Source organism: Cheilinus undulatus, linkage group 6 (assembly GCF_018320785.1).
Source record: "Cheilinus undulatus linkage group 6, ASM1832078v1, whole genome shotgun sequence".
Lineage (NCBI taxonomy): Eukaryota > Metazoa > Chordata > Actinopteri > Labriformes > Labridae > Cheilinus > Cheilinus undulatus.
Window position 1 is genome coordinate 31087958 of NC_054870.1, and position 24327 is coordinate 31112284.

Genomic DNA, 24327 nt, shown 5'->3' on the forward strand with positions numbered 1-24327 from the left:
AGTGTTTGTGCTCCCTGGCAAATCTGAGGCGTTTCTGGATGTTTGCAGGCCTCAATAATGGCTTCTTAGCAGCTATTCTTCCCTTTAAGCCTTGTTCTGTCAGTGGTCTGCTTATGGTCATTCTGGAGACTTTCTCAGACTCTGATCTGGAAGCATTCATCTCTGCCTGAAGATCAGCAGTGGTCTACCTTCTGTCTCTAATACTTCAAATCTTGAGGTGTCTGACTTCTGCTTCAGTTAACTTTGGTTTCCTGCCTCTTCCTTGGCGCATTTTGTAAGAACCAGTCTCAGCAATTGACTCCAAAACATACTTGACCACACTGTGAGAACACTTTATACCTTTCCTATTTGTCTCAGAGACCATCCAGCATCATGAAGTGCTTAAATGCGGACTCTTTTATTTTCAGTGAGCTGTCCACGTTACCATTTTGAACAGGAATGAGGAATTTCAAACTGAATTCACCTTTTTATACCCAAATTTGAGCCAGCTCACTGGGCTTCTCTGAGAAGTCAGAAATGAATCAAGCATAACATTCAACCACTAAAACTCATTTTGCTGTTCAGGAATGCAAGTAAATAACTATAATTTGACATATCAATCAAGAAATAATAATGTGCTTTACTATTTTTTTCAGTGTTTTTGAAAATCAGTAAATTTGAAAATTCATGGATAACAATAATAATTATATTTTAGCATTAAAAATATAAATTTGGTTAAAGAGCTTCTACATATTGGTGTATTAACCATTGCAGAAACATCAGAAATGATTTTGGCAATTTGATTTTGGTAATTACCAATGCTGTTAATTTAGGGCAGCTGTGGCATAAACCTTACTTTGGGTGGTGGTCTAATAAATTTGTTAAGCACTGTATGCCCCTCTGTTTATGTGTGGACTGTAACAATGACAATTTAGCTGATTGCTGATATAGAGGGTATGCATGTGACGTCACAGCAGCGTGAGTCCCTGCCTCTGTATTGGTGCAACATTTTAAGTTGTTTGTTTGTTTTTTTTAAATCTGTACATATTTATGTTCTTTTTCATGGTACAAGATTCAAATCAGTACACAGAAGAAGTTTTCTAAAGCTTCAAGGATAATTGGAGCAAATTGAGACAATTATAGTAGTGAGATATCTCATGCACAACAGCCCCGGCCTTCCACAAACAAAAGAAACATCCAAGGTGAGCTAAAGATAGCATGCTCAAGAAAATAGAACATTAAAATGTTAAATATAGATAAAATACTGAGTATGTATGATTTAATTTGATGGGGTTTAGATTATTTTAAAATCAAATTTAAAACAAAAGGAAGTATTTAAATCCCATCATCATTGTTTGTGTATTTCAGAGAGATTAAATTAAAACCACAGTAAACAATTTGCACATTGTTGGGTGTTAAAAGGAAATTATCAGGCTCACAATCTTCTTCAGCCGTCATTTTAAAAACTAGTACTGAGCCAAGGAACCGACAGTATAATATAAGAGCAGAAACTGACAGAATCATGAGAAAAAGCCAAGAGAAGCATTAAAAACAGAGCCTGGCATAAACAAGAAAAATAAATAATGATATAACAATAATAATGATAATAATAATGGTTAAAATAATAGTAATATTATTATAATAATGATGTCAAAGGGAAATGTGTAGAAAGATGTTTACAAGTGAAAAAGTGAATTCAATCAGTATCATCAGATTCAGAGATTCTGTTTGTCTGAATCCATGCATTTGTCTGTATATGACTTTGGTATCCATTGTGAAACAATGAAACAGCAGCCTGGGACATTTTTTAAAAGTTGTAGTCTTTAACTCAAACCCCATCTTTTAAATATGTCATACATAACTTCTCCTTCAGCCTTTAAAAAACTACAAAACTTTTTTCTTCTCAGATGCTGTCTCTCCCCCTGAAGACTTGTAAACAGACTTTGATGTGTGAAGTCGGTGCAGCTCCCCTTTAATTTGTCATTTCAATCGAGAATATGCTGATGTTAAAGCTGTTTCTCTGACGCTCAGCCTGTGCAGCTGTGAACACAAAATTCATGCTTGTCAACAGTTTTTGACTCTGTCATCAAATGATGTCCCTTGATAGATTCTGGATCCAAAACAAACTGACATAAAGAAATATGAAGAGTTGCGTCACTTCTCTGTGGCGAAACACAAAATCTCTCTTGTTAAGAATGATGGCTTCCATAAGACGATAAAAACATTATAGCTCATGTCCACCTTTAAGGACTGTTAAGAGTGCATGACATAGCAGGCTACAGTTTTTTTTTGTATTTTATTGTGTATATGAGACAGTGCAGGTCTTAGCAAATAAAGCAAAGAACTAACTGTGTGATTTTGGTTGCATTAGTAGAGGCTCTGGTAGCTTCAACTTACCGACTTGTTCCAGAGTTGGTTGAGAGGCATCCAGTCACTTTACATTAGCAGTTAGCTGTTAGCTATTAGCTATTGGGTGTAATTTTATTGCTATGATGTCTGACTTTGAGCTCACAGATTTGTCATGTTGTCTAGAGTATTTCACTCTGGTATGACATATTTTCAAATGACTTGACTCTTGTCTGAGTCCGTACTACCGTTTAGGGTTAGGGTTTTTGGCTCCGTTTTTGGAGGCACAAATAAGTCCAAACAGCCACATTGAATGTAGCAGAAGCCGGCACGACTGATCGCAGCCTACCTCTCTGCTAGATAGGCACGAGCTGCCTGCTTGGTCAGACCAGATTGTTCACATTGAGCAATGATCACATTATCTCATTTTCTAAAAGGTTGACTTACATCAAATTACTACAAAGTAAATTATTTATTAATAAAATATTAATACAGCATTTTAAAGTATTGATAGAGTATTGTGCCTCGAAATATTCGTAATACTTAAGTGCATCCATATTTTTGAACACATGGTATTCAGTGTATACAGAATTTTTCTGATGGTAATTGCACTGTTAATTAGTAGTGATCAATACTAACTTTCCTCTGTTCCCATTGGCTGTCCCCAACTTCCTGATTAACAACAGACATTCAGGATCACGTGAATGCAAACATCCAATTGGAGAATATTGGACTTCAGCTGTGTGCAGATCTCTTTTTCTTTCCACAGATTGATGACCTCTCTTAATCCCACCTACAAAACTGTCATTGTCTGACATTTTCCCAAATAGGAGAACAGACGTAGGAACCCAGCATTTAACCTTGATCTTGAAGGACTTGATTCTGATGGTGATTAGGATAATGAAGACAATTTCTGCAGTGCACGAAGCAACAACTCCAGAATATACTGGACCTCATGGTTAACTGAGATTTAACAACACAAAACAACCCATTTAGTGAAGTTTTATTACTCTTGACTCTTTTAACCTATAGCACAGTCCTGGTTTAGTGTAAGTGCAGTGTGGGAGGACATAATATCTCTCCATATCGCTACTTGTCTCAGAGCTCAGAAGACCCTGCTGCACTCCTGCTGTCTCTGCTCTGGCTTCTCCCACGGCCGCTTTACACACCACACATGTGCCAACAGGATGTTTTGCTCTCAGCACATGGCTCATGTTTTCACTCATTTTTCCGTATCAGATGCCAAAAAATGCCGCTGCACTGTTTGTGTTGCTGCAAGGTAAAGATAAAAATAAACACAACGTATTTTTATGTTATTATTTGTCTTCTGGAGCATGTCAGCGGGCCTCATCTGACCTTATTATTCGAGTCTGACATAAGAGTTTTGATGTAAACGTCAATATTTGAAAATCTTAGACTGCTGGCATGACACCGCAGTAAACAGATTTATAGAGCTGTGTGTTGTTTTGATTCAGCAGTTGGCAGTTGACTTGTGCATGACTTGCTACACCAACAAACTTGAGGTTGGAGTTGACTGTGAATGCTGAGAAAAGAATAGCAATGTGTATTTGTGCATGGATGATGACGAGTTTGCATGCTTTGGAGGTCAGTGAGTATAAAAGTCCTGTTTCTATAAGTAGATACTGTTTCATTTCAAGCTAATTTCATTAGCCACTCTTGTGGAGCTGCTGAAAGGAATTGAATGCACTTCTCCCGCTTTAACCTTCTCAGTAAATGTTTTCTTTCAGGATAGTAAAGCCTACATAAGCAACTGAGTGCATTTAAAGCTCCTTTGAGGAGGTTTTAACTGAGCAAGGAACATTATGAAACTGTTATTGATGCCTTTTTATGACCTATGCTGAAGGTAATGAGACTGTTTATTCTTTATTTAGCTGTTGCAGGGTAAAGCGGTCAGGACTTAGATCTCTTCAATATGCATGTAAATAAATGCATGACAATCAATAATTATGCCGTCTAAAACATTCTTTAAGATATATATTATTGACTTTTTTGCCTTTATTTAGAGAGGAGGAAATTGGATAGAGTTGGTAACCAGGATGAGACAGTTGGGGAGAGACATGCTGGAAATGAGCCCATGCAGTCTAAAACATTGGTTTAGGCCATCGCCACCTCCCTCCATAAAAAATCGACTCCAGTATTAAAAGTTTCACTCCTGGTTTTGTTACCCTGACAGATTAAGCCTTGTGTGGAGATGCTTAATGATAACTTGTTGAAAGAGCAGAATAATAGCAGCTATAGCAATTGTGAAAACATGACTAGATCTGCCCTGCTACGCTCTCTGTGATACATGCTCATGCTGCAGTGTCTCTGGTCTCTCACCTGTTTGACTCTCAGGGTCTCTTGAGATTGTCAAAAAAGTTTGCAAACTTTGTGCTGATTGTGCAAGTACTGTTACTTGCACCATGACGGTTTAGAAGAACTCAAACCAGTTCTTGACATGTCTGTTAGAGTTCTTTTTCAGGACCAAGTCTTAAGTTTCAGTTGCATTTTCAGCCTCCCTCTGCTGAAGCACAAGGGGAGGGGCTGAGATAACTTAGATATGTACAACTAAAGTCTGATTCCCAGATCTATCAGCTTTAGCAGATCACTGATACATTCTATTTCTGCACGTTTTAAAATAATCCCATTGCACACCCCTAACTTTAACCAATATAAAAATGTACAAAGTCACAAGCTTTTCATCCATCTATTATTTTATTCCTGTCTGTCCTGTTAAAGATAAATGTTCTCCCACTGGTGTTTGAAAAACATTTTTAAAAACTCTGATATTGTTTAGAGACATGCTATTTCCAAATGTTCCATTATGTCATTGAGAAGGACCATCCTTGTTGGCTGTGAAAGCTTATTTACATGAATGAAAATGTAAAGTTTAAGACTGGAAAAACATTGATGAGAAGGAAGGAAGGGAAAATGAAAGAGGGGCAATGCAAGCATGTGTGTGTCAGTGTGTTTTGTATAATGGGGGAAAGGGGTGAGAACTAATAGCAACATGTTCAGATCAAAACAAATTGCAAGGTTTCTCTTTATAACATGAAACAAAGGTAATGATGTAAAGCCAAGTAATTAATATTTTACATATACTTTATATAATTTACATTTAACAAAAACTAAGAGAGATGAGACATGCCTCTTTATCCACAGGGGAGCACAGACGTCAAAACAAGCTGTTAGTTATTCATAGGGTTTGTAAGAGTAAATATTGGAGTTTCCATCCACCAGTTTTTATGTGCATTCTAAATTTGGTCATAAAAAAAACAACTGAAAGTGCAGCAATTAGAAAAACCTCAAAACATTACAAAGTTTTCACATTTCTACTGTAAAATTTGGAAAGTTGGCCTATGGTTAAAAGGAAAATTTGACATTTTCATGGAAACACATTTAGTAATAAATGTTGACATCTCGGGATTAACACGTTTAACACCCAGGGGTGTAACTCTTCCAAGAGCACACCAGTGTAGAAAAAGTTCAAAACTTTCCAATCCTTCTTTGTTTCGTTGAACTCTTCTGTACTTTGTAGTCAGTGTTAACTAGCTTTAAAGATACAGGATTTAACCATAAAGCAACCTGGCTTTGGGTCGTCTTCTTTCACAGTCATTTTTAATACATTTAAAAGGAAACCCCACCATTGGCTCAACAGAAAAGTAAATAAGATCCTAAGAATCCAAAGTTCACTGCTGTTACTGGAAAGAGTGTTTTTTCATCCAAAAATTATCTCAGAGATTCTCCTTTTTAAATGTGTTTCATTATTTTACCACTGATGACATATTTTTCCTTTTGGGATTTCCTTTTGATTAGCTGATGAAAGAAAACTGAGTCCAAGAAGAAAAAGGGATCAAGCCTGTTCTACTTCAGTTCCTCTCTAGATAAGAAGGAAAGAAACTGTCCGGACTGTATTTTGGTTTTTCTTAGCTAATACAGGAAACTTCTGCAGTAACCAGTAAATGTCTTTTGTAATCGGTGATAACTTCGATCCACTAAAAACATTTCACTCTGAGCTGTTCCCTATCATTCCCTAAATACTCCTAGTAACTGTTATCAAAATGCAGAACAGACTGTTTATAATTTAAAAACTAAAGATAGTGGATTGTAAAACCTACAATTATCTTGCAGATCCCTGAACATCCCTTGTAACTTTTGTTCTATAATGTGTCAATATAATGTTTCTATATTGTTTTATACATTTAATCTCCCTTCTAAGTTCCTTTGCAGTTAGAGTACTGCTGAGGTGTTTTACTTTATCTGTTTTTGTACTAAAATCACCCAGACTATTCCTGATGTGTAAACCTCCTTGTTGACAAAATAGATTCAGACCCTGGTGTATCATCAACTGGAGCCAAAATTAAGGCTGCTGCCAACAATCATCTTTGGTTGATCCACTGAAAATTTTCAGAAGATGACAAGTTCAGTGCAAAATACTTAGTCTTCAAAGTGAAAAAGAAGCCGAACAGAAATAAATCCTATTACATTTATCCAGTCAGTTAGATTTTGAATAGTGAAACAAAGAATCAGCTCAGCTGTAAATATTGCTGTGTTTAAAAAAGCTGTGTTTGATTAAAGTTCATACCCGTGTTTCTGGCAGGCTGCATGCTGTTCCCATGCTCCATGTGTTTATCTTCTACATCTGGCTGTGTGCTGAGAACATCACTGTGAGAGTCAGCAACTTTTCCAGAATGGCTGTATCTTTAAACAAAAATCGGAAACAGCTTAAGAGGCATCCAGCATTGTTTTTGCTATTCTAGTTCTCCATCTGTTACCCGTTTTCAAATTGGTTAGTATTTATTGCAGAAGTTGCTTTCTCCCTTGAAAGGCAGATCCTCAGCTTTAAAATACTGGCATAGTTGTGACATCTCTGTACAGAGTAAAACTTTGTTTCTTTACTGTGAGGGTAAAGTTCTGAATTGGATGTAGTCTTTTTAAATTCCGACTGTTGAGCTGATTAAGGAGGTTTCAATTTTCCTTCAATTTCTTTCAAAAATTGATTCATTAATGCTGTGAGGCTATTGTATAGCCTTACATCCAAGCTACACTGCTTTCTATAAATCGTGACGAGCCAACCAGTACACTGAGCAGATTTTTCCTCAGAGATTAATTTACTGCTTTGCCAGCTCAGACCATCCTCCTGTCTTTATAAACTGTGGCCTCAACTGTTTACCAGTTAAGAACAAAGATTTGTTTAAGCTCATGATGTAGCCATTACTGCATCACCAACAGCTTCAGTGTTTGATCTGGTTGAGAATTAAACTTGCTTTAGTTGAGATGTTAATCTGTTCTGCTCTGAAAAATTTATCAAAGAATTAAAAACAAAGACTTTCACTCGCAGTGTTCACATGGTGATCATCATGTATTCTGTTTATTTTAACAGATTGTATGGCTAATGAAAATATAACAAAGTTTAAGGAAGATTTGCTTATTAGAGGAGGATTTTTTCTATCGTTGATAATGATAATAAATTAAATATAATAAGAGTAAAATATTTAATGTATGTAATGCTTTAAAACACACAGGCACATTTGAAAATTTTCATACAAAACGAAAACAAAACACACTTATAAAAACATTATTTCCGAACTCTTGACAATTAATTGTAACTGAAATAATACAGGATGTTTTTAACTCAAAGTAACGTAAGTCATAATGTTATAGATGAAATTTAAGTCTCTGTTTAAAAACTATCCTATACCTAAAATCCTTATATTTACGTTTTTTTTCACATTACTCTAGAAATAGACTACAAATCCGACCAAGTAAAAAAAAAAACAAAAAAAAAAACATAAAGCTATTTATCTATATGGACATTCCTCAAAAAGTGAGTAGTACACCCCTCACATTTCAGCAACTATTTTATTATATCTTTTCAAGGGACAATACTATAGAAAAAAACTTGGATATAACTTAGTCAGTGTACAACTTATACAGCAGTATAGATTTACTGCCCTCAGAAAATCACTCAACACACAGCCATTACTGTCAAATAGCTGGCAACAAAAATGACACCTCACAGTAAACACGTGTGCCCAAAGCAAAGCGGACCAACTTGTGAACCAAAAGCATAAGGCCACACTAAACGTAATAATTTACAGATTTATATATTTGATTTAATACACTCAAATACATATCAGTACCTCGCCCAGCATCTGTGTAGCCATAGAAACACGTTGTCTTTTACTCACATGTTGGCTGCCTTCATTTCTGTAAGTTGCAAAGGGATGTATTAGAGCCCCCTGACTGCAAATGTAACATTACTCATGAGTTTGAGATGGCGGTTTTCTCTGTTATGTAGCACAACATTAGAGGACAGTAACGCTAAATGTCAAGTCTTATGATGTGATAGATGTGTTAGAAAGTATCTTTAGCTGGTTCATCCTTCAACCAGATGACTAAACATTGTTGAAATGTGGTGTTATTTCTTCCACTACACATATCAGAGTTCCCTGTTAACAGTAACAATACTGAAATGTCCTGAAGCCACTTCTGCTGATGTTATAGAGATGAGGAAAACTACTGTAATCGACCTTAGTCTGCTGTTTTGTCTTAGGTCTCTGTTAACCCAGACAGTGGAATAATAAAGTATACTTAGGACATTCAAGTACAGTAAATTTGAGTTACTTGACTGGTACTTTACTCAATTCATATTCATAATTTTCACTAAAAGATTTTCATTTTTGCTAAAAATGAATATCGGTGGTAGGGAGCAGGTGGCCCTTTACCGCATGTCTCACCCCCACTCTTGACCCTGTTTCCGACTCCATCCACTGTCCTTCTCTATCTAATAAAGGCACAAAAAATGCCCAAAATAAATATTAAAAAAAAAAAAATGAATATCTGTGTCAGATAAAGGTTATCAGTTTCATGGGCAACTTTTATATGTATCAGTATCAGGAGCAAAAACAACAACATGGGTTTAACCCTACTTAGTAACAAGTTGATGCAAATTTTAAGGATGGTGCAGGTTTTTGTTTGATGCTGCTGAGGTAAGTCTCCAACTAGCATGTCTCTACATGCCTTTGCATTCTTTACATCTTCTACTAATTTATATCAATCCATCAATCAATCAGTCTGTATTCGTATAGCATTATTCATACAAAACAATGTAGCATAAAGTGCTTTACGCAAGAAATACATGACTTCTAGCCGCAGCTAATAAATATCCTCATCAATCTTAATTGTGCCCCACCTTTTGTATCTCAGGTTATCTTCAGGTCAAATACAAGAGCAATAACTACTTTGCCCATAAGTGAAAATATAAGACATACGTACATGAGAGATAGAAAATCATCACATCCTACAATTGTAGGTGTAATTAAGGTGTACATGTACTTACATGGTTATACACCACATCCAGATGTTATTTTTAAAATTGGATTCAGCTCAAACATGTTCACACTTAACGACAGTAGTTTTCCTAACATGAGTCTTTTCCTGTCAGCATTTATGACTGCACACTAAAACTAAACAGTGACTCTGCTGCATCTCCTGACCCAGATTTGCTCAGACGGCAACAGATATGTCTGAAGAGCTCTCACTGAAATGCATCATTAAACCTTCCCTGTGCTCCCAAATGACAGAGGAATACGAGCTCTCTCCTTGGAGAGCAGATATGTATTTTGCATCAGCAGAGCTGCCACAGTTGAAGAGCTTGCAGATGTGTTGGAGCACTTAAATCCTGATTTTCTTTGCTGGTTGGCCCTCTTATTTTTTTACCCAGCTTACCATAACTGCAGAGGGAGTTTCTTGGCATTTTTCACCTGCTGCTAAAACAATTTTAAACCACCAGGAATCTCCCAAGAGCTCATTTTGTTTACATGTCATTCTGGGCAGTTACATTAAAAGTTTTTCAAGTAGAGTATTCTCCATGGCCAGTACGTTGACAGACAAATTTTAAAGCGTGAAACCCTTTTAAAAAACTGTGAACCAGTCGACCCGGGCGAGGAATGAAATTTCCCATTACTGTACCACTGTTACAGCCCAGATATTTCCACTGTATCCATCAATTTGTTACACGGAAGCTGGATCCAATCTTTGGGATTACAGAAAATAACTTGGAACATTTCATTCCCTTCCTGTCAATGAGCAGTAACAGGCCGCTGTGCCAAAAACAATATCCAAAGAAATGGAGATCCACCATAAAGATACTCTAACGTCTCAAGGAGATGAATAATCTGAGGTGTATACAACAGTTAGTGTTTCTGCTGTGCGGTTTATGAATTTATTTTTCTTCTTCTGTGTCTCCTTCTAGCTGCCTCTGAGGGGAGAGTCAACGGTGGGGAAGATTTCTTTCAGAAGGTGAGTATGTAGTCTCTGATCCGAGTGTTTGCTTTGTCTCTTGGTTGTGTTCGAGCCCACTGAGCCAGCGTCTCACTCTCTCTCTGTGAAGGAGCAGATGTCAGGTGCTCCTCCAGTGTCTCGTAATTACAGATCAAAACAAACAAAAACATCAGGACGTCAATGACGTGGAGACGCTGCAGGGTTCTGATCCTATAACACAGCTGACACAACACTGTGGGCTTTTCTCACTTACATAACGTACCATAATATGGAGGCATTGGAGGTTAAATGCATGTCTGATCTGGCATGGCTAGCACTGCCTCATTGACTTCACTTTGTTTCTGATCATTAACGAGAAGCAACAATACATGCAGTAAAACGAGGCTTTGCTTCAGCAGTTTTAAACAGTCTTTACGGTCTTCTTGAGTGCTCACATTGTCTCTTTGCTGCTCATTGATCTGTCAAGTGTGAGACCCTTCTGGGGTGTGTAAATCATTCATTCCATTAAATTTATAGTTTGTAAAATCCACCATCAAGGGGCTGTTAATCCAAACAGTGATTAAGATGACCTTTGGAGACACAGGCTCAGCTCTCCATTGCTTATTTCCTGTTTTGAATTGAGGACTGCATCTGCTCCATAAGATGTATTTACTGAACAGGAAACCACCAATTTCATTTCATGGATGAATCTCAAATAATGAGGTAGAAAAGTGACCTTCCTGGTTAATGCTGCAAACATTCCTTGAATTCCTCTGGTTTTAAAAACTGTTGGAAATACTTGAGGCAATGTAATTACTCACCAACAAAAAATATACACAGGAATAGTCATGTTTTATCTAATCATTATTTATTGAACTTCGGTGTCAAAATTGTACAAAGTGAAACTTGAATTGAAGGCCTTCTGCACAAGAATCAACATTTGCTTCAACAAATCGACCTAATCGCGTGGCATGTGAAAAATCTTTCAAACCTTAATCAAGTCTTAAAGAAATCTATATGGAAAAAAGGTATTAAGGTTTGTTTCACAACTCTGATGAAGAACAAACAAGCAAGCAAAGAAGTTCCCTCAGTTTGCTTCCATTCAAATCCTGGAGCAGTTCATTTGCAGTGAGAGCCCAGTCAACCCAGCAACTGGAACAAATAACTGGTTGACTCATCACAGTAAACAGAAGTAGGCAGGAAAAGATCTTGTTATACAGCTACAGCTATAGGCAATTTTGATTACAACTGATTATCAGTAAATAAATAGTGGAAAGCTAAAATGACTCTGTTTCCATCCAGTTCTGCAACAGCAGAAGGGCTGGAGCTAGACATAGCAACAACTTTAGACTGGTTAAACTGGTTTAGTCAAAGGAATTTAGAATGGTTTGTAGAACAAAGGGAAGTTATCCATCTCAACACTAGAACCTCCAGTTTTGTCCAGCTGGTCTTGTACCTTTAGATTTTGCTCTAAGAATTTTGATCTTCAAGTAACACTGCTTATTTAATGATCATGCACTGACTCTTAAGTTAATTTCTGTATTTTAGTAAGTGGTGTCCAACATTTGACAAATGCACTATAGGGCCAACATTATTTGGCCACACCTGCTAATATTGAATTCAGATGTTTCAAGCAGACCTATTTCCACACAAGTGTGGGAGTGTGATTGAGATCACCTTTGCAATATGACATTTCATCCCTGATGGATATTCTACTGTCAACTGTAAGTTATATTAATAGAAAGTGAAAGTGTTTAGGAATAACAGCAAATCAGCCACGAAGCAAAAGACTACGTAGAATCATAGACCGTGGTCAACAACTGCCAAGATGCATGAAGTTGCCAACACTCTGCTGATTTCATAGCTGAAGAGTTCTGAACTTCCACTTGCATCAGTGTAAGCACAACAACTGTGCAGCGAGAGCTTCGTGGAATGGTTTTCTACAGCCGAGCAGCTGCATTCAAGCCCACATCACCAAATCCAATGCAAGTGTCTAATGAAGTGATGCAAAGTACACCAACACTAGACTGTGGAGCAATGGAAATGTGTCCTGTGGTATGACGAATCCCTCTTCTCTGTTTGGCATTCAGATAAGCGAGTCTGGGTTGGGCGGATGCTAGGAGAACTGCCTGACTGCATTGTGCCGACTGTGAAGTTTGGTGGAGGAGGGATAATGGTATGGGGCTGTTTTTAAGGTTGTGCCTTGGCCCCTTATCTCCAATAAAGGACAATCTTAATGCTTTAGCATACCAAGACATTTGGACAGTGCTATGTTTCCAACTTTGTGGGAACAGTTTGGGGAAGGCCCATTTCTATAACATCATGACTGTGCCCCAGTGCACAAAGCTAGGACTATAAAGACATGGATGAGAGAGTTTGGTGTGGAAGAACTTGACTGGCCCACACAGAGTCCTGACCTCAGCACCATCAAGCGCCTTTGGGATGAACTGGAACAGAAATTGTGAGCCAGGCCCTTTCATCCAAAACCAGTGCCTGACCTCATAAATGCTCTACAGAATGAATGGTCACAAATTCCCACGGAAACACTCCTAGAAAAGTGGAAGGTGTTATAGCTGCAAAGGGTGGGGTGTATGATCATCTGCCTAAATTGTTATGAGGCATTTGAATCTCCTCATAGGTCCAAGTCAACAGGCAAATCAGTTTGTCAGTAATTTTAGTATGCTTTAATTTTAGATGCTGCAGTGTCTCCACGTAACAACCCAAGGGAAAAATGCAACAATGAATATTTTTATCATCAGAATCAGAACAAAGCAAACAAGCAACAAGTGTGAAAGCACCCTGTTCACAGTTGTTACCTCCATCAGTGTAGACACGTGTCGAGCCAACGTTATTTTATGCAGTAAACTGTTGTTCTTAGGGCCCTATGAAATCAGTTTTATTTTTTCCAAATTCGTTTTTTTTTCTCTTTTGATTTTTTTGAAATTCCATTTTTAACCTTGAAACTAATTTTACCATAAAAAAGAGTGTCTTGTTTATGTAAATGAATAAAATGTTCACTAATTAAATAGAAATAATCTGAAATTTATTGAAAAAGGGCCACAGTTGGCCCAGGAAGTAACATTAAAGTTAAGTGGTTAAAAGTTAATCTGTTCCCCAAATTTTTCTTTACGCTCACAGTCTGTAACAGTGCATGCAGTTTGATGCTGCATTGTTCTACTCCTGACTGCAACGGTTCTCTCCTCATCTCCTCATCCTTGCTGTCTGTCCGTCTGCCTCATATCAGACCGCTACGTTAATGCAGACAAGTGTAGGTTCCTTAAGCAACCAAAGGGAACCAGTACGGGAGGATAAACGAATGTAACATCATTTAGACTCGACTTTATAAAATCTCGAGTCTGTCCGACTCAAGTTTGAAGCCTTCGAGGACTGAGTAGGTCTTCAAGTTGTGACTTCAGCTATGTACCTCTCGCACAGACACACCTCTCTCTCCGTGACTCTCTGGTGTGGTGAGGTAAAATAACTTGAAGCACTGATTACTTTTCTTGAAGGTTCAACATTATGTTGCACTGCACTGCCCCGTATTGAACTACCTGATGTTTGCCGGTGTTTTGTGCAGCTGCTTTGACATGCTGTTATTGTTTAGGAGCGGACAGGGTGAGTGTTTGTGAAGTGAGGCATAAGTTGTTCCCCGCGCTAGTGTTCCCCCGGAACATATTCCCCAGATATACGTTCCTCTTTCTAAAGAAACACAGCATTTTAGTCAAATTCATTCAATTCCGCGATTCCCGCGTTAAATTGTAAATTCCGTTTTTATCGGCCAATTCCATGATTCCGTCCGCAATTCCGTTAACATGGAAATCATAGGGCCCTATTGTTCATTAGAGTGGCATTATCTTATTAGTAAGTTATTTTAGTCAACTAATTAGTCAACATGTCAGTTGTAAAGCTCAGGTTTATACATTTTATGTACATTTGTACCCCCAGGCTCTTTAACTACAGGGGATAACGTTCAGTAAATAAAAAAGATGCTTAATGCAATGTGAACATCAACACAACCTCCAGTGTTAAAGCAGGTGCACTGTCAGTGCGCTGGTTTTCTTCAGTTTTCTGTCTTCCTTTACCCGTTCTTGTCAATAAAGACAAATTGGCCCAAAGTCATCTTTTATATCAAACCTGAATTCTTTTATTGCCCAGCTTGTCAGAACTAACAGAGGAAATGTAAATGTCCAGCTGGCTGGCTCTTGGCTTGTTTAAATCTGGCCTCTTGTAAATGCTAATAATTAGGCCTGCAGTGAAGCCTCCAAGTCTCTGACATAAAATCACATCCAAACTTTGATCAATGAATTTCCTTATGTTTTATTATTTCTACAACTAAGCTATACATGAGCCAAATGATGTCAGTTCTAAACACATGGCTGAAATTTCACTAAATAAGACTAGTTTAATATATTTGTTGGACCCAGATAATTAACATTGCCAGACAACATACCAACATCCAATAACTTCACAGAAACAAAACTGTGTGGTACTTCTTCATGAAAACTTGCGTGTTGTTAAAACAAGACTGAAGTTTTTATATTTTGGTTGAAATTTATTTGAAGGGGTTTGCATAAGACTGACATGATAATCATGACATGACATCTTTCATTTACATTAAGGAGGCTTTATGAACTTCATGAATGTTGTCAAAAAGGTGTCTTTCTGCCAATTATGTCACCTTTAATGCAATAAATTAAGAGTATACCCATTTCTAAACTCACCACTACACCAATGGAAATCCCAAATCAGGAGTGGAAGTTTTCAGTGTACCTTGCACTCTGTCTGTTTGCTTCAAAGCTTTTTCTTTTACATAAGTAAAAACTGGATCTTACTCCACTCTCCCCTATTGTTTTCAGTCTTAATGCTAGGCTAAGACAGCTGGCTACAGCCTTACATTACTCTGCAAAGAAGCATTCAATTAAAAGGTAAATCAGGTAAAGCTGCTCGAAATGTTCAAGCTTAGAAGTAATGATTAAGTCAACATTAACATATCGTATTGCCAGCCCTTGTCCTGGCACGGCTCATTTCAGTCCGTGAAGCATGATTACGAGTGAAAGCAACCGTTAGCATTAGTTGACAGTGAGTTTGTTAATCAGCGAGCAGATAAATGACCCTGATCTGCTCTGTTTAATTTGAGCCTCACATATTGGATAGAATCAACAGAAGATCACTTGCATAGGACTGGAAATGAAAGCAATCACATTTTGAACAATCAGAGTTAACTGTTGAGACAAATTAGCCATGGTTTTCATAACGGTATCTCGTTATTTATTAAATTCTCTTTAAGAATCTCAGGAGGATTCGTTCTTGTTTGAAACCCAGTTTCCTGAATATGTTAACCTCTCTCTACAGTATGTTAATGGGCTGTAATGAAATAAATGATGGACGGCGGTTTGTTTTAGCATTCTTCTTTTGTCTATTTTCCGTGTTTGGTTTTGGAGGTTAGGAAGCTGAGCTTCATGTCAGAGATGGAGGCAATTTAACTGCCCCTGAAGCAGTTCTCAAAAACCAAGTAATGCAAACCAGGCGCCTTGAGATTCCCGTCCTTGGAATTTTAACAAGGACTAAGTAGATGTGCTGTTCTTTGGATATATCAGCGATGTTTAAGATATCCAGTGTAGTCGTCTGCCTCACTCAGACTGTTCTGACAAAGTGCTGCTGCCGGTGTATTGTATTGACTCTTCCAGTGTTTTTAAAAAGACTCTGGCTTGAATATTGTCACTTGTTCAAAGAAATGGTGGTACTGGAGGTTAAATCGTCAATTAGAAATTAGCATGCAGCTGTTTGAGTTGGCAGTCTGCTGAAGAGTGGCAAAGGAGCAGAACTACAGTGGTGTTTTTATTGCAGAACTTCCATTTGGATTACTCTGTACGGTTTCCCTCTGATAGCGTGATCACCACTCATGCCTTATTAAAGTCAGGAAAATAAACAGTACGACTGTGGAATGGTATTGTTGAAAGAAAATGGATGAGGTGTGTGAAATATCATGAAGTTGATGAAAATGGAAACTTTTACTTGGGCTGCTTCCTGCCCGTCCAACACACCCTTGTACCACGCACTCACAGAGAGGCTAATAAAGCACATGCACAGCTACGTTCTCTTTTATGCAAGGAAGACTTTGGTCACTTTTGACGCATAACGTTTTTTTCACACTCCTTTTTGCCTCAGCAGGAAGATTTTGAGTTCAACATAAAAACAGTCCACCCACACTCTTTCTTCCCAGAGGCACAGTTAGTGTGCTTGATCAAACCCTCTTACTCACTGTCTGCTGGACTTCCTTTGAGTGCTGAGCTCCATTCTGTCATAGAGAGCAAGCAGGCCACCCTCGTCATGGACTCACAGAGGGATGGCAGGCAAATTGGGACCACAGGACGGTGCTACAGTGGGAAAATTAGCTTTGTGATGGACCTGAAGCTGCTCAAATGAGGGAATCTGTCCAGCTTCAGGTCCCTGCTTTCTCTTCAGCCTCTGTTTTTGTCACCTGTATCTGCTTTGTGTTTTCCCTCCTACTTCTCTGTTATTTCAACTCTGCTCCCAGTTAAACCACTGGTGAGTCATTGCTCTGTCCAGAATCACCCATACTCACTGTGTAGTGCACTATAAAGGGAATTGGCCTTTCTGTTGTGCTGTCTGAGCTATTAGTTAGGTGTATTATTCCCCTTATGGTGAAGTCATTTTATCCCACAATGCACTGTTAAGAGTAGAACAACGGATGGTCAGCAACCAGGCAACCATGATGCATTGTGATGTGAAAGAAAATGGCGGGCCAACATTAGATGCTTGTTATCCAAAGGCAAATGGACTTAGTTTGGAGACCTTTAATGAGCCCAGGTGCCCTTTGATCAGTTTTGAATAACTATGACTAAGAAAATACTGAGAGGAGAGGAGCATGTTGGTCTTTGAGTAATGTTAATTCTGATTCTTCTTCTAATCATAATGTTTTGATTTAGAGTTGAAAGGAAACCAGAAAAACATTAATGTATGGTGGCTTTTTTTAGCCATATTTAGAAGAGTTCTGATAAATAGTGAGTGATTTTCAGAGGAGTGGCGTTAGTTTCTGCTAATAAAGATGACAGGCAATTGACAATTAAAAATGAGAAATACCCCTTTTCCTGATTTTCCTTTTGATTGAATATAACAGTTTAATTTCTAATGCTGTATAACTTCTAGGGCTATCAAGATTAATTAAATTAATTGTGATTAACTTAAATCCAAGATTAGCACATCAAAGATTTTTAATCGTGATCAATTGTATCTTTTTTGTCCCCTTGGTCCCACATCTGTGTCACCTTGCAGCCACAGTTATGTGAAATAAATCCACCATTGCTCCTTAATGTCTGATTTTAAAAGACTCACAGACCACTCAATGGACAAGTCAGAAGTCACTTTCAACTTGAAATATGAAACATTTCTCTTTTTTACTGTTTCCTTAATTCCCTCTTCCTACTTCACTTTAGTGAGAGCGTGTCTAATGCTGATGTGCTCAGGAGAGTGAACGTAGGAAATGTCAGCTACCTGATAAGGGAATGGCAGCTGTGCTTTTATGGGTACCTGGCGTGCTTTCCAAGGCCTGATCCAGCTTACTGGGTGTCCAGGACCTGGTGGGCTCGTCCAGATGCTGGGGGCGACTGAGGGGTTGCAGCTGGGAGGATACCCGGAGAGATGGGGCACTGGCCTGGCACAGGCCTGGATGATGGCCATTAGGAGGCCAGAGCAGTCAAGTGGCAACGTGCCAAACTGGCATATGCTCCTATACCTGACCTGACCTTATTTCCTTTTCAATCCATAACAAATTACATTTAGATGGTTAGGTTCCTGTCATAATCTTTGGTCTACCTTTAAAAGCAGGTCTGATTCAAAATCAGAAGCAGTTACTCCTAGTTTAAGACAGTGCACTGCAGTTTTAAATGCACAACAGAGGAATTTAAAAATGTGATAATAAGGATTAATCACGATTCACTACAGAAATTAGTAGATTAATCTTGGTTAAAAATTGTAATCTTTTACAGCCCTAATAATTACTAACAAAAATGCAGATTTTATTTTATAAAGTCACACTGATTATACCTCACAAGCAAGCCATTTTGAAACGTTGGTTGAGAATTAAAGAACTATTTTAAAACAACTGCTCAATCAAATAAATCCATATTAGGGTTGGGCTGTTAATGGAAAATTAGATTAAATCCCAGAAGGCGCAATATTTGTTTGACCTGAAATTTGTGCCAAAATAGCATTTTTAGACTTTGTTTTTTGCAGCAGAGATGCTATGCATGACATATCATGCAATCATTCAAGTGCCTTTTTTTTTTTTAGAAAAGTCTATGAACAATCCTTCTTCATTTTTGTACTTTTTTCTTATCAAATCTGAAAATGACAAAGAGTTAGATTTTTTTTTTTTTTTTTTTAGCCCTTGTTTAGGGATTAAAGAGAGTAAAATCACATATCAAATTGCAATATTGAAGAAAAAAATTACCTTTAGATTATTTTCCAAACTCATTCAGCCCTAATCCATAGCAAAAATAGTGAAATGTAGGGCATTTGTTGACTCTGTGGCTCCTGCTCTTGTTTAAGTAAGCAGGGTTTATATACATTTCCAGTATATGTAATTTATATGCTTTGGGGCCTTGCACAGTTTTGCACAGTTTTTTTTACCCTGCTTCATGTTGGTAGTGATGTTTGTGTCATCCATCAGACTCGTCTCCTACAATTGGGGCTGTGAGCATTGATGTATCACAATGTGATTAAGGTCCATAACTAGTGAATTGATTTTGTAATTGCATTGATCACGTATGTTGTGCTCCGTTCAGCACAGTTTGGTTAAGCCACTGCACAGTGACGTTAAAAAGGACGCCACTGCTCCTATTTGACTTTGAAAACTCACACACAGCTCAGTGGACGTTTCCAAAGTCATCTGCACCGTGGTTATCAAACATTTATCTTTTTTACTCTTTCCTTATTCGCTTTTTTTTATCCATTACAAGTTACATTTTGCATGCTTAAGTTCACGTCATAATGTTCAATCTAGCCAAAGTTCTTTATTGTATTTAAAATTAAAGCACATCTGTATTCAAACAAGGAGTTAATTCCCCTTACTTTAAGACAAAGTTAAACAAACATTTAAAGTGTGGCAAAAATAAGGAATTGTCGTGATCAGCTATAAAAACTCAGAGATTACAGTTTATTTAGTTTTAATAGTTTGACAGCCTGAATTATGGTATTTAACAGTTTTTATCCGTAATCTGCTCACCTCACATATCATACTCACTTAAAAACAAACATATTCTCAACCTCAAAATCATCCATCGCTTCTGCCATGTCAAATTGATTAAAACATTACTTTTTTTTTTTTTTAAGATGGTTTTGAGGCTTTTTGTCAACAAAAGAAAAGACAGCTGAAAAGAGACAGGAAATTTTGGGTGAGTGTGGGAAAGCCAAACAGTACCAGGATCAGGATTCGAACCTGCAACTAGTGCACTGAGGACTGTAGCCTCTGAGCTAACCTAGTACCCATGCTTAGTTATTTTGTGTAATTACTCTTAGTTTGATATTTTTTATCCCTGGAATTCATGCTGTTGGTGTTATTATAGACCCCAGCCCTGAGCTGTACATTTGAAGTGTGCAGCGATGATCAGCATCCACTGAGTGTCTGACAGTGTTTTCTTTGTTGTGCCGATGAGCTCTGTTTTGAGTCCACTATGAAAAATCCTCAAAGACAGGAGCAGGGAATGAGTATGTGACTTCAGACTCAGCTAAAGTAATCATTCAAAGACAAACCTTTTTTTCTGCCACTGTTCAACTTGATTAATTCAACAGACCGCGTGCGTCAGTGAGCAGTTCATCTCGCTGTTGTACAGGGAAAGTGCTGGACTGGAACCTGTCACGGTGTCAGATCATGGCTCTGACCACAAAGCCGTTTGGAAAGCAGTGCTAAAGTAGAGCCACAGGACGGCGCAGAGCCACAAAACTAGGCTTGGTGAGCCGATAACTGAGCCCCACAGAAGAGCTCGGAGTGGATTCGAGTTAAGAGTTGCTTTTGAACCCCTTAGCCATAACTGATCCCTCTTCCACTGCTTTATCCAAGGAGTTTTGGCTGTGTGAGTAATTTCAGTCTCGATATATAAGTGTTAGTGCTCTCTGATGTTAGGCCAGGAGTAATTTTATTTCATTTGGTTTGTGGTGCTAGAGAATTTTATACCAAAAGGAAACTTGAGGCAGCCAGGGTGATATATTTAGTATTAAAACAATGTTTGAATCGATAAATTAGCATAATTGCAAAAAAACAAACTCATAAAGCTACCCAAATTAGTTTGTCATGATTTTTTTCTTGTTGCAGATTTATTTTTTCACATTGAAAGATGTACTGTGGAGCGTTATTCCCTAGTGCCCTCCTTGGTATATGTGCCACTCTTTCATAGCCCTGTATGTGTGTATATGTTAGCATTAGCCCTGAGGTTTAACTGGGCTTTAGCTGCCAGTTAGCACTCAGATTGTTAGCTTGAACTCATTTATGACTGTCAGGTCTCGTGGGGATGGTTGGAGTCCATGCTGACAGCTTGGAGCCTTGCTGTTCCTTCAGTCAGTTTCTTAGCTCTGTTCCCAACCTCTTTACAGCCCCCATCAGCCCTCTGTCCCCCTAACAAACACACAAACGTTCACACTTCTACACACTCACATTCCAGCTGAATCAACAGCTGCACCATCGCAGTGCAGGCCAGGAAACATGCCTCTGCCATGTTGATTGCTGCTATGCTAAACATACTCATACAGACGTACAGACACGCAGTCACGTGTATCAAACACATGCTGCAAGTCTCAGGGCATCGCCTTGGCGATATCCTGTTTGATTTCACCTACAGCTCTGTGCATGTATGCATACAGCAGCTGCAAGCCCCTTAGAACCAATCAGCATGTCAAGGCCGTGCCGTGAAGCTAATCAGACGCCTTTATGTATTTATTCACTTACAGAAAAGGGTGGGACAGTAGAGAAGAAAGGGCGGGGTGCCTAATGTATACGTAACTCAATTTGTGGAAATAACTGGACCTATTTGAGAGGCATTTGCTAGCCCCCTCCATAAAAATAAACGCCATGCAGCCTTTTAAAACGGTGTGTGGTCTGTCAGAAATCAGTCCCATCTGCAGGACGCAGCCAAGAACAGCAACACTGGACAGGAAACAGGTCTCTCTCAACAAGGCCCTTCTGAGGAAAAGTCGATGAGGCAAAGGCTTTTAATTTTCATAATTATAGGAAAGTAAAGTAGGAGTTACCTCGGATATGATGTTGCCTTTGTCATTTTTATCACATGCTTCTTTTAACTTGGGTTTCCTACTAAAGGTTATCGCACATTTATGATAACAGTGACTAAAAGGGAAATTTCCAGTGACATTTTTATGGGGAGTTTTACAGTAAATCATTTAGCATTTACTCCCAATTTGCAACTGCAGCTTTAACATCCTCTGAGAGTTTGTGGTACTTTTATATTTATTTAATTTGTGGTTTTAAATTGAATGCCTTCTTTACAAAATCCAAACGCATCTGTCACAAGAGTTTTTTAGGAAAAAAAAACAAAAACTGATTTCAAGTTTGAGGCAAAAGTGAAGGAATTTCTCCTTATCAACAGGAACAGAGTGTCCTCAAATGTTGTGTTACATCCAGCTGTTCACAAAAGCACGTGACTCCAGCTGATGGAGGAAAAGTTACGCATTCAGCCACTGGGTAGTTGTGATTTATTGTTCTTTCACACATGGAGCAGACGACGGCAGAGTGGAGGGAAGGAGGGTGCAGGGCTGTAGATCAGAGTGGCCTGTGCCTTGAGGCTGAAATGAACACCAAGTCATCAGATTTTGGTTGCAGGCCTTCATTTCATCGCATGTAAAACCATTCAGAGTTGATAGACTGATAATATTATTGCAGCACTTGTGATAATACAGCAGAGAGGGGAGGATGGGAAGGTTTCCAGTAAGAGGACATTAAAGGGGGATCATTAGCACGCTGGATGCTTGAGCTGTTTTCGCCTGAGTCACTTTAACAACACCACAGAAGAATTCCTTACAAATATAGTTGAGCAACACTATCTAAGAAGAGTTCTTCATTTTCATTGTGCAAAATAATGCTTAATTCTTGTAGTTTCTGCAATTCAGGCAATAAAAACTTCAAGAAAGTTTCTCTGCCATTACATAATAATAATAATGCATGATAATACACGCAGATATAAAAAGGAGCCAAGAGCTTAAGAGAGAGAAGAAAGAATGCACCAAAACATCAATAAATACACTTTGGCCACGCAAGTGGGTTTTGCAATAATTTCACAGGCTCACTGTGATCAGTTTATGAGTTTCAAAGGAATTTTGGTATGTGTTGAACTAAAGAATGATCCGACCTGGCCTTAAAAGCCCTTTTCTTTTTTATGCAGATTAAGTTAGCACAAAAAGTAAGGACACATGTGTTTGTTTAATTGTTTCTTGGTTGCAACAATATGCTTCTTGTCAGTAAATCTTAAACTGTTGTAAAGTCTGTTTATTTCCTTTCTAAGTGGTGCCACATTTGTAAGGAACATGCATTTATGGGATGAGCAGCAGGGCTGAGTGAGTGGGTTACACCCATGAAAAATTTGCCAAATCTTCTCTGCTAATGCCAAACAGCTTATTCTGCCATTGACTCTTGTTTGGTGGAACCATACACCATACACAGCCACAGCAACCTGGCACCTCCAGAATCTCATCTCCATAACTCTCTGCATTGAGATTGGCTCCAATGATGACAAGCATCATTTTTCAAGTGGGAGATGCCACCCAACACTTCACTCTGCCTCCACCAAAAGATGTTTGTCTACTGGTGCAGCAATCAGCATAGCCTTTTGCACACTTTGACCCTACGATCCAACTGTCATAGGCAGAATCTGGACTCATCGCTGAACACAGTAGGTGCAACTCAGGCACCTGACTGTCAGCACTAGAAGCTCAAAACAGGAGTCAGCAGCAACAGCAGAATAAGCTGGTTGGCAATGTTGGAGAAGATTGTACAAACTTTTCATGGGCACAACCCACATACTCAGCTCTGCTGCTAATCCCACAAACGCATGCTCCTTATGAATGTGGCACCATTTTAAAGGAAAATAAACAGGCGTTCCAACGGTATAAGATTTATTGCCACGAAACATTGTTACAAAAAAGATATAATCCACCAAACTGAAATTTCCTTACTTTTCTGCTAAGTTTAGTTAGGCCCTCAAAGGGCCTCAAAAAATATTTTCAGCTCTGATTATGACTTTAAGGTTGCTGAAAGTTTCTTTTTTTTCTTTTTGCTCCCGAAAGTTTTTCTTGAGCCGATAGCTGTCATATGCACCCTTTCTTTTACTCGTCTTCACTCTCAGATTTATATGTGATTATGGGATACTGTAGAAAATCAGTGAGGCTTGAAACGGCTTCCAGTCAACCATCATGGACTCTGGAGTGAATGCCTGCTGAAGAAAAAAAGAAAAGGCATACATCAGCTATTTTCAAATCTCTGTTTTGCAGGTATGAAGCTGGCAGTGAATAAAACCGTCAGAGTTTGTTGTAAAGGATGCCAAACAGACCGTGCTACATCCTGAAGAGCATATGGAGGGATTTAAGCGCTTCCCTTTTTGATTTGTGCAGAAGTTCCCTGAGGAGTATGGACTGTATGACTCTTGCTTAGAAAGGAGTAGATGTAATTAGAAAAAAACAAATCAAAAGCGAAGGCTGTGAGAAGTAGTGCTA

The 24327-nt window shown here is 38.4% G+C and overlaps 1 protein-coding gene across 1 annotated transcript in view; it reads left to right on the forward strand.

Moving 5' to 3' along the window:
• The window catches only part of LOC121510864 (protein bicaudal C homolog 1-like), a 104814-nt gene that overhangs the window by 20824 nt on the left and 59663 nt on the right, over positions 1 to 24327 (forward strand). The window contains exon 2 of the mRNA XM_041789177.1: positions 10583 to 10629. Coding sequence (XP_041645111.1) covers positions 10583 to 10629 — 47 coding nt within the window. The remainder of the gene's footprint in view (positions 1 to 10582; positions 10630 to 24327) is intronic.